At 42.4% G+C, this 12057-nt stretch overlaps 1 protein-coding gene across 1 annotated transcript in view; it reads left to right on the forward strand.

The window, feature by feature from the left end:
* Nucleotides 1–12057, forward strand: part of LOC124722415 — a 397391-nt gene that overhangs the window by 337418 nt on the left and 47916 nt on the right. The window contains exon 8 of the mRNA XM_047247581.1: nt 8691–8775. Within this exon, the coding sequence (XP_047103537.1) occupies nt 8691–8775 (85 nt within the window). The remainder of the gene's footprint in view (nt 1–8690; nt 8776–12057) is intronic.

A 12057-nucleotide genomic window follows, 5' to 3' on the forward strand; every position in this document is an offset into this window, starting at 1 on the left:
ATAAAATAAACTCTTGACTGTGGACATAGTTTATGAATCGAACTGACACTCTCAGTAGATCTACTAACCCATTCTGCGCATTAAAAAAATCCAGTGAGATATTTTTGTTATCTCTGTGATGAAAATTGGAGACAAGTTAAAACTAGTGCCCTAATTGGACTCTAGCGCAGATTTCTCCTTTTCAAGAAAGATACCGTGGAAGGCTGGAGGTGAGTTGAAACTTTGACCTGGTTCTTGAGGCCTACACAGAAAGTGCAGTTAATAGGCAACTGCACGTGAAATTATTCCTCTTCTGGGTTTCATTTCTAACTTCTCACAAATGCTCAAAACATTATTATTTATTAATTTTATAGCTCTGTCCATGAGTGTGGGACAATATACAGAGTTAATTCATATTTACCGAGAAAATATAACAAAATACTAAAAGAAAAACATTTCTACTAGTGAATGAAACTGTTCCATGTAGTCTCCAAGGAAAAGAAATCTATGACTAAAACTACTATACATATTTGAAAAAGTTGAAAGTAGTGGTACAAGTAAATATACAGTTATGTTAGTAATTTCATGCAATGGTATTAATTATCTTTGTGTGTCATTTGACCTGAACTGTATATTTTCCTGTGCCTTCCTTATTGTAACTCATGTGGACCGGACCACATGGGGTGCTGACTTAACAGCGGATAATAGAAGAACTCTAAAAGCGTATTAAATGGTTACAAAACGAGTGACAAATGTATAAGAAATGAATATGCTGAGTATTTGCCATTGGTGTGCCTGCGTGGTCCTCATGTTCATCTTGGAAAATGTATAGCAAATGAATATGCTGAGTATTTGCCATTCGATTTGTAACCTTTCAATACGCTTTTAGCGTTCTTCTACTATCCGCTGTTAAGTCAGCACCCCATGTGGTCCGGTCCACATGAGTTACAATATGGAAGGCACAGGAAAATATACAGTTCAGGTCAAATGACACACAAAGATAATGAATACCATTGCATGAAATTTAAAAGTAAGTAAGCTACCTCTGAGAACTTTTCGACGCCCCTACACAAAATTGTAAAACGTAAAATCAAGTGCTGGCCAAAACTCAGTTCGAAACATTTGAGTCCAGACCATGCGCTCTCACAGTCTGACGATAGTACACAAACCGGAAATATGGTCTTTAGAAAAGAGGCGGAAATCACCTACTTCAAAATAACTCTTGGCGGTTGAACATATGGGTCGTTAAATCCAAGACGCAGCTGTTACGAAACGCCACGGATGAATTTTCAATTGGAGTTGCTTGAACTCCGCTGCTTTCGTCTTCCTGCCGTCCACTTTCTGTACGTGATCGAGTCCCTTCCACTCTTGTGGTCACTTTTTCTTGTGAGCCAATTTTCTTGTTCGTATTTGATGAATGTGCATTTCTCTCTCGCTGACACAATGTGATCCTGATAATTCTCAAGTTAACACACATGTAATACTGGTTGTTCGATTTTACAAACTCTTCAAAACTTCACTGAATAAATATTACATTGGAATATAACCGACTGGGAAAAACAAAATACGTAAAGTGAACCGGCATTCTGCATGATAGTTGCCAGTCCATAGCAATTTGCCACTCTACATTCTGGTGGATTCAGACCACCTCGAATTTCCGAAAGCGACAGAATGCATGCCGCGCTACTCTGAGCACTAACGACCAAATCAATGGTCCAAGAACCCTTAAAAACCACGAACTAGTCTAGCATCAAAGAACTTATTGTACCAGTGCGACAGTCAGCTATTAACTACTACTTGAACAGGTGGAAATTCATTGAACTTTAATTCGTGCGAGATGGGAGAATATGAACAATTCTGGAAGGACATTAAAACAGATTCTTTTCAGATTGAACCTATCCAATAATTCATGCTATAAAGTCATGGGTTCCTTACTTAACACAAAGTATATGGACGGTAAAAACGCAAAATTAATTAGTAATGACCAACATTCTGCAGTATACGCGCGCGTGTGATTGTGTTTGTGTGTGTGTGTGTGTGTGTGTGTGTGTGTGTGTGTGTGTGTGTGTGTTCAATTAGTATTAAGCTGGGTTACCTAGTTTCATTGTAACACATAAAGTTAGTAACTGAACTAATACTACTGATATATATCTAATAAACTATACTAATGTAATTACGAGGGTCAGTCAAAAAGTAATGCCTCCCATTTTTTTTCTACTTAAAGAAATTAAGTTAAGTGAAAAATTTGAATTTGGCGCCATTCCTCAAACCTTCTTCTGCAATCCACTGCAGTAGTAACTTTCTGTGTCAACAGGTGGCAGCACAGCAGAAGTTTGTAAGATGGCCGACATCGATGTTCGTTTGAGACAGCGTTGTGTGATTGAATTTTTGAATGCAGAAGGTGAAACGCCCATACGCATTCATGAAAGACTGAAGAAGGTGTATGGTGTTGTGACAGTGGATGTCAGCACTGTTAGACGATGGGTTCGTCGTTGTAAGGAAGCTGAAGGGCAAACACCGTTGACTGACGAAAAGCGGAGCGGCAGGCCGGTGAGTGCAGTGACTCCACACAACATTCAGCAAGTTGATGACATCATTCGTGGTGACCGTCGGGTGACTGCAGATGAAGTGTGTCGCCTTATTTCTCTTAGTAAAGGCAGTGTGATCACGATTATTAAACAATTGGGGTACTCAAAAGTTTGTGCACGGTGGGTTCCAAGAATGTTAACCGATCAGAATAAAGAGGCAAGGAAAACAATAGCCTCCCAACACTTGCAGCGCTTCCGTTTGGAGGGAGATGAGTTTCTGAAAAAAATTGTGACCGGGGACGAAACATGGGTGCATTTTTTTGAACCCGAATCAAAGAGGCAGTCAATGGAGTGGCGTCACACAAGCTCGCCGAGGAAGAAAAAATTCAAAACTGTGCGATCGGCAGGGAAAGTTATGGCAACAGTTTTCTGGGATACAGAGGGTGTGATTCTGGTTGATTTTTTGGAGCAGGGATGCACAATAAATTCTGTTCAATACGTCACAACCCTCAACAAACTTAAAGCACGTCTTCAGCGAGTTCGCCCAACAAAATCAATGGCAGATGTTCTTCTTTTGCATGACAATGCAAGACCACACACCAGTCGTCACACCTCTGACGAGATTGTCAAAATTGGATGGGAAGTTTTGCCTCATCCCCCATACAGCCCTGACCTGGCACCATCAGACTTCCATCTGTTCGGGCCACTAAAAGAAGCTCATCGTGGGATTCATTTTGAAGATGAGGAGGCCGTCAAAACATCCGTGCGTCAATGGCTTAGGAAGCAGAGCTGTGATTTTTACCGTGCTGGGATACATGCCCTTGTTCAAAGATGGACCAAAACTGTAGAGATGGGCGGAGATTACATTGAAAAATGACAAAATGATCCTCAATGTTGTGGTTTTCAACCTACGTAATTGCATTTAAATTTCCTGACAATTAAACGTAGAAAAAAAAATAGGAGGCATTACTTTTTGACTGACCCTCGTATATCTAGTCGGCCTAAGTGGCTTAGTGGTTCTAGGCGATTCAGTCTGTAACCGTGTGACGGCTACGGTCGCAGGTTTGAATCCTGCCTCGGGCATGGATGTGTGTGACGTTCTTAGGTTAGTTAGGCTTAAGTAGTTCTAAGTTATAGGGGACTGATGCCCTCAGATGTTAAGTCCCATAGTGCTCAGACCCATTTGAACCATTTAATTATATCTAGACATTCACAGCTTGCCTGCGAAATCAGGTCCGCTGACTTTTTTAGAAGGCTTATGTCATAATTTGTTAATTTAACAGTGTGTGGCTCACGACAGTGATTTCGAGTGGTCGCGCTAAAAGCAAAGCAGAGACGTTCCAACTTAGCGGAGTATGACTTTGGTTCCTTGATTATTCTTAATTTTTGTATTTGACTACTTCGTGTCAGTTTCTGGACTCTTGATTGTGTTTTGTGAATGCAGTCAAACAATAAAAGCCAAGTAACACTCTGAAGAAGTTCTGCGTTATTTCAGCAACATATATTAGTAACTTCAGTGGTGACACCGATAATACGAACGCGAAAATTGGCTCACAAGAAAAAGTGACCACAAGAGTGGAAGGGACTCGATCACGTACAGAAAGTGGACGGCAGGAAGACGAAAGCAGCAGAGTTCAAGCAACTCCAATTGAAAATTCATCCGTGCAGTTTCGAAACAGCTGCGAACCAGAAACAGGTTTAATCTCGTGGTTGGCTCTACGTTTACCTCCGTTTTGCCCACAGAACCCTAAAATTTGGTTTGCACAGGCAAAGTAAATTTCCTGTATAGTGGAATAACAAATGACAAAATAAAGATCGCCTATGTGGTAAGCCAGTTGGACCAAAACTACGCATCTATGGTGGAAGATATAATTGTCAGCCCACCATCTGAAAACTGTTACCAACACATTAAGTAAGCGTTAATACAACGGGTTTCCAAGTCGGTTGAGCAACAAATCCTACATTTATTGCATCATGAATAGATGGAAGACAAGATGCCCTCGCAATTTCTCCGACGCCTGGGTAGCCTCGCAGCGGACACGGAAATGCCAGACTCAATGCTGCGAGTGCTGTGGACAAGTCGCCTATCTGTATCAGTGCAAAGCATCGTACATTCACACATTGAATCGAATTTAGATAAGCTGGCAGAGATGGCCGACCGAGTACAGGAAACAATTTCATTACCGCTACCCCCAAGCACAGAGCTTCCACGACATTAAACAGCAGCGTCAACAGAGATGGCCGCAGCAACACAGCGGAAGTACCATACACATATACAGGACTAGTTGCAGCAGTTGTCAAACGCAGTACAGCAACTGTCATGCCAGGTAGAGACGTTAACAGTGCAGCACGAGCAAATGGAAGTTGACGATAAAGAGAAAAAAATTCAGAGACGACGGAAAACGTTTTCTCAACCACCAACTAGGAGCAACAGCCCGAGTCCACATCGACGTCAATTGTTGGTATCACGAGCGTTTTGGTGAACGTGCAACACGATGCTCACCACCGTGTAATTACTCAAACTTCTGGAGTGGCCCGCAATACGAGCGACCGGTTGCGGGAGTTTACATTTCCAACAAAACAATTCATTCTCGCACAGACTCTTTGTGGCAGACAAACCTTCGCGGTGCAAGTTCCTCATAGACACAGGGTCGGATGCTTCCTTATACCCGCACAAGATGTTACGTGTTGGTGTGCAGTCCATGCCCTTACAGTTTTCTGTAGCAAACAACTCTGTGATTAAGACATTTGGTGAAATAACTCTGCCGTTAGATTTCGGACTGGGGTAGAGATATCAGTGGCAGTTTATTGTAGCAAATGTAGCAGAACCAATAATAGTAGGAGCAGACTTCCTCCCCAATTTCAGCTTGCTGCTTGAGGTCAGGAATGGCTGTCTAATCGACAATACTTCCGGTTGCAGCACAAGAGGCATCCAGGCACCTTATCCCATGAAAGACGTGCGAGAAGCATTCGTCACAAATGAGTTTACGCAGCTGTTTGAACACTTTCCCGAGATTGTTACACCACAAGAAGAAAGACGTGATACATGTCCGCAGCTCGTGGTCGTGCGGCAACGTTCTCGCTTCCCACGCCCGGGTTCCCGGGTTCGATTCCCGGCGGGGTCAGGCATTTTCTCTGCCTCGTGATGACTGGGTGTTGTGTGCTGTCCTTAGGTTAGTTAGGTTTAAGTAGTTCTAAGTTCTAGGGGACTGATGACCATAGATGTTAAGTCCCATAGTGCTCAGAGCCATTTGAACGTGATACATAATACGTAACATTTCATCGAAACCGCATTATGTCCACCACTGTCTGCACGGCCACGGAAATTACCACCAGACCACCTAGTAATAGCAAAACAAGAATTTGAGAAATTGTTGAAGGAAAACATGATCCGTCCGTCTGACAGACCGTGGGCTTCGCCGTTGCATTTAGTTCCCAAGAAAGATAAAACGTGGAGACCTTGTGGCGATTTCCAGGCACTAAACGCAAGGACAATACCAGATAAGTACCAGGTTCCGAATTCGCAGGAGTTTAACAATTTGCCAGCGGCATCACATGTGTTCAGTGTAGTGGATTGTGCGAGAGCTTACATGCAAATTCCAGTGGCGGCGGAAGACGTGCCAGAGACAGCTATAACTAACTCGTTTGGCCTTTTCGAACACATGTATATGCGTTTTGACTTACAAATGAGGTCCAGACATGGCAAAGATTTATCGACGAGGGCACGGTCCGCCTGGTGACAGAACGTTTCGTATCGCCCGGGGTAAGCAAAGAACGCAGGAGATGGACGCAAGAATATTTGGACTGCCAAAGAAGCAAAGTGGGTCTCACGCCTATCCTCCGTTAGAGATTTTTCCTGACAGTTGCGAAAGATTCTCTCATGTCCATCTTGACTTGGTGGTGACCATTACCGCCTTCAGATGGTTTCCGCTACCTGCTTACACTAATTGATCGATATACCTGTTGGGCGGAAGCCGTTCCGATAGGGGACATTTCAGCAGAAACGACAGCAAAGACCTTCTTGGGCGTGTGGATAGCGCGCTTTGGATGTCCGATACATGTAACCTCGGACATAGTGAGACAGTTTGAGTCAACTTTATTTCAACGGTTAACCAAGCTGTGTGGAATGAACCACCACAAAACTATCAGTTATCATCCCAAGAGTAACTGTATGCTTGAAAGATGGAATCGGACTTCTCTTATGTGTCATGAGGACAAATGAACACAGGCTCTGCCTTTGGTATTAACTGGTTTGCGCACTGCTTACAAACCTGACTTAGGCGCGTTTACCGCAGAAATGGTGTATGGCCAGAATATCCACGTCCCAGCGGACTTCATTGAAGACAGGAGTCCTACGACAGGCGACTCTGATACATCACCTACGTTCATAGCGCAGTTTCGACCACAAGTGTCACGTCTGGGCACAATTCCAGGTAATAGGCATGGACATCAACCACCTTTCATGCACAAAGACTTGAGCAGTTGTACCCACATTATGCTGAGATCAGACATCGTCAAACCACCATTGCAACAACCGTATTCGAGGCCTTACGAAGTTTTGCGCCGAAACACGCATACGATGGAAATCTCCTACAATGGAAAGTCAATAGTGGTGTCAATAGAAAGAGTCAAGCCAGCTTACATTCCTGCTGACGGTAACGAAGAATCTCATCGAGCAAACAAGCCAGCTGCGAGGATATCGGAGGAAACAGTTTCTCTTGTGTCTCCACCGTCCAGTCAGCAGACATCTCCCGAGCGAGTACCTCATAGACACACACGAGCAGGCCAGCAGGTACGCTTCAAGTACGTTTACGTCCTGGGTGCTCCGCACTTCCAGCAGGGAGTCTGTGTGGCGAACGACAGTAATTTCGAGTGGTCGCGCTAAAAGCAGAGATGTTCCAACGCAGCGGAGTATGACTGCTTACGGAACCCCTTTGGTTCCCTGATTATTCTTAGTTTTTGTATTTGACTACTTCGTGTTGGTTTCTGGAATCATTTTGTGATTTTTTTATGTGATTGCTAATATGATTGTGTTTTGTGGATGCAGTTAAACAATAAAAGCCAAGTAACACTCTCAAGAAGTTCTGCGTTTTTTCAGCAATATATATTTGTAACTTCAAGTGTAATGTCTACTTATTGCATAGTCTAACCACCGGTCAGTCAACTTCTCTTTCGAAATGCCATTGTACATGTGCGCTACCTACTACAAGTCCTGTAACATCACCACGAGAGCTGTGCCACAGGCTGTGCCCACGGACGCGGGCAACATATTGGTTCTGCATCCGAAGAGCATGTCCACTACATATAATTTTGGAAACAACAAGCCTCCACATACAACACAAGACGCCATCGTTGGTAGCAACTTATGAACGTGGAAATCATGTAATGTCTTAACCACGGCTCAAATTCGTTCTATCCATCGATTCACTTCAAATATCTTACTGAAAAAACTTATGTCGTTAGCTAATTTATGTCCGTAAGAAGGTCTCGCTTCCATCACGACAGCCCGAATCAAGTGCTAGAGGTGAATGTGCCATTGGATGGAAGAGAAGATTTATAAATCAGTCCTTATAGCCAGGACAAAGAATTCTTTATTTATGTTTCATTACCTCTGAAGAAAACAGAAAATGACTGCAGTATTTATTTAGGGAGCACCTGAGCTCGTTCTTCATACTAGGGACGAATATCTCTTAGGAGTAGCGTTGTTTATCTTGACCAATTTCAGTTCTTTTTTCATAGACTGATTTTCAACTTCCTTGGCATGTTAGATACAGTATACCGGTTCTCAATCGTTCACAGAAGTTACGCAATGTCGGGCTCGGTTGCTACTTGGATTGGCGACCTCCTAGGACACATGGTGCCTTTGGCTATGGGACACGCAAGTCGTCGAAGTGGCGTTCAGCTGAAAGAGCTGCACGCGTCGTTGAGCCATACAACATTACATTTATAGACTGATTAATACTTTCTATTCCTCTAGAACTCGTTTACTTGTAAGTAAAGCAAAGGCACTGGAATTAGTCATCATCCATCGTGTACCTTTGTTTACAACTATCCTGTAGTTTATAATTAACTATGTGTGTAAATAATAAATTTGACATCCTCCATTGTGCACTCATGTTTACAACTGATCTGCAATTTGTGATCAACAATATGTGTAAATAATAAATGTGATTGGTTTTTCAGTTTGGGCAAAGCAGCGACCCATACGAATCAGAAGATATCTCACGAGTGATAAATGGGGAAGCACCGCTCTTCGTAACAATGGAGGGTAAGTGAAATGCCTCCCATAAATTATGAAAACGTCTCGCTTTAAGTAGTGTGTAAAGCAAAAGAGTAATACAGACAGTCCTACGATAACGAACACGTAAAAGTACCGACGTTCTTCGGAAATAGGTATTGCTGTGCACCTGTGCGGTTTTCGCCCACAGAACCAGAAGAAAAATGATTTTTAAGAGAATTACTTGAGTATTTACTTACAGCTTAAGTGATAAACATATAGATCCTTAGGTGCCTAACTGATGGACAACTAACTCAGTTCCTTTATATAAGACACTTTTATCATCACATTTGAATGAAATACTTTGCTAATTATACAGCTTCAAAACCTTCGATGTATACAGCAAGCATTTCCTTGCAGTTCGGTAACAGATATTTAGGTTTCATAATTCAGAAATCTGTCTGTTTTCCTAAGGAAACGCTACGGAGAATCAGCCGCTTCCATAGTTTCAGGCGTAGAAAATGTTCCCTTTGATATAGGACCGTAAGAAACTAAATTAAACCCAATCTAAGCAACTAATTAGGAGATCAGAGGAGAGTTAATCCAACTTCTATGAAGTCGAATTGAATAAAATTTATTTCAAACGATCTTTAACTCATTTACATCAATAGTGGTTGCATAAAATTTATTTACAGTATGTTCTCAATTTACTTGAGTTGCTTCCCTTACTTATGTGGGGAAATCCTGAGAATACCTTCGAACGCGTAGGACAAGGAAGGAATCGAACGTACTCTAGTACGTAAAACTCATATTTAACGAGTTAAACGTCGTTAATCTTTGACACATGATACGGATGCATTGTACAGAAATTTAAGAAAAGGGAAATTATAAAAAAGGTAAAGTCAGTGAAGCAAGAGTATGAGCAGGTTATTAGCCGGACTGCTAAATTTTATTATTTATTTTGCCTCCTTCCCCTCCTTACAGCCCTTCCATTCGCTCACCAAAAGGTGCCTTCTGTTCCATTTGATGTGGTAGCTTCTTTTTTTATTATTTATTTAGTTGAAACTTCTCCCTGATTGTGAAATAAATGATATGGAAAATTTTTGATTTCGTGAAAATGAAATAGAAAATTAATAACACAGTAAAGTCCCTCTTTATGGGTCTATGTTCCTTCATTCATAAGTTCCTTTTCATGGCTGTGTATTCCTTTATCCTTACGATGAAAAGTAGTTTCTACTTCTGAAATTCTTCATGTCTCTCTACCTTATAGAAATTAAATGCATGCTCCTTCATAAATGGAATGAATTCTGGTATCTTATCTAAATCCAGTCTCTTGTCTACAGAAACTGAGGCTCTTACTTCTTTTTTAGAAAACCGGATAAATAAATCAATAAATTTATTCTCCTTCCTCGCAGCACATTTTCTTTCTACTACCTTACTTCGATATCGTAAGGTGCATTTAAAATACAAGTAATATAATGACAAAAAGTCTTTTATGAATAGGAAATTCCGTTATAGATCTCACCTTTTCTGGGTCTGGCCGCACACCTCCGTTTGACACAAGGTGTCCAAGTATTTTGATTTGTTTTGCTCCAAAGAGAGACTTTCTTAGATTACGTTTCAGTCCGCCTTGTTGCAGACACTAAAGAACGGCCTCAGTCTTTTTATGTCGTCATCAAATGACTCCGAGAACACAATAATGTCATATAAATGACGAAGACACATCGTCCACTTCAGGTGTCTTAGAATATTATTCATCATCCGCTCAAAAGTTGCTGGTGCATTACACAAACTAAATGGCATTAACTTAAACTCATACAGGCCCTCAGGGGTGATGAATGCAGTTTTTCACGATCACTCTCATCTGTTTCGATTTGCCAGTACTCCGAGTACAAGTCCATGGTAATCCAGTGTATCGTCAATTAGTGGAAGAGGGTAAATGTCTTTTTTAGTTGTCTTATTAAGCTTCCTGTAATCAACACAAAAGCGCCAACTGCCATCCTTCTTCCTGACGAGGACCACTGGTGACGACCATGGACTTTGCGATGGCTGAATGATGTCTTTCTTCATCATTTTCTCTACTTCGTCGATAATTATTCGACGTTCCTTTGCTGACACACGGTATGCTCTCTCCCTTATTTGTTGATGGTCTCCAGTGCTAATCCGGTGCTTCACCGTCGATTTGTCTAATTTACTCTTCACCTGTGCATTCAGAGAACTCTTTAAGAATGGCAAGTAGCTTCTTCTGTTGTCCCTTAGTGAGATTTGGTGATAGTCGAGCTATAAGATCTTGTCTCGTAGAGGTAGCGCTAATTTCGCCCACAGACTCGTCGTGGGACGTTTCTATGACTCTCAGCTGTTCTTCAATTAACGGCTCAACGTTTGCTACGCACATGTGTCTTGGAAGAATCTGCTGTTCTCTACGACAGTTAACTATCCACAGTTCACCGAAACCGTTCTTAAACGAAACGTCAGAGGCTGGGATGACCAAGTTATTCTTCAGTGGTATGCTTCTCTTAGATTCCACTACAAAATACATGGGTTGATGCATGGCATGACATGTGACAGTTACCATTCTAGCGCTGACTGCAGGAATGATCACTTCATCCACCACACATAGTCTCCACATAATCGGATGCGCATCTTCCTGTCCACAGTATCTCATCTCGTCTAGCATAATCGTCGAGCGACCCCAGTCTATTATTGTCTGAGAAGCTTTCAAAAAGTCCCATCCGAGAATGACGTCATGACTACACTCTTGTAAGACGATGAAGACTAAGGGCTATTTATGGTCACTTATACCTACACGAATCGTACATCTTCCTGTAGGTTTTACGTATTACCGACTAGCCACCTTCAGCAGGGATGTTTTTTTGTCGATGGATACGGTTTTCTCCAACTGACGACGGTACTTCTCCTAAATGACTGAATATGATGCTTCAGAGTCCACATGAGCTTGCGCTGGTCGGCCATCCACGAGGATATCGACGAAGTTTCCTATCACTTTTCTTTCGGTGGCCACACATCCAAGGAAGGTCACACTTTTTAGTTTCGAAGTTGCGGCGACTAGGTGATCGGCTGGATCATCTAAACGGCGATGGAGACCTTGATCGGCGTGTTGCAGAGCGCCCTCTCCAGCCGCTAGCTTGCGGCGATGGTGACCTACGTCGTCCTGTTCATCTTCGTCTTCCCGGAGTTGGCATCGGATAAGATCTGTCCGCTGTCTTCTGGCGCGGACGTCATAAAATATCCGCCGCCTTTCTTGACAATAGGGCATCACATGTCCCGGTCGTCAGCAGTGGAAACATACTGGTTGGTTATCCTGGGACCTCC

The sequence above is a fragment of the Schistocerca piceifrons genome, chromosome X, assembly GCF_021461385.2.
Source record: "Schistocerca piceifrons isolate TAMUIC-IGC-003096 chromosome X, iqSchPice1.1, whole genome shotgun sequence".
NCBI classification, from domain to species: domain Eukaryota; kingdom Metazoa; phylum Arthropoda; class Insecta; order Orthoptera; family Acrididae; genus Schistocerca; species Schistocerca piceifrons.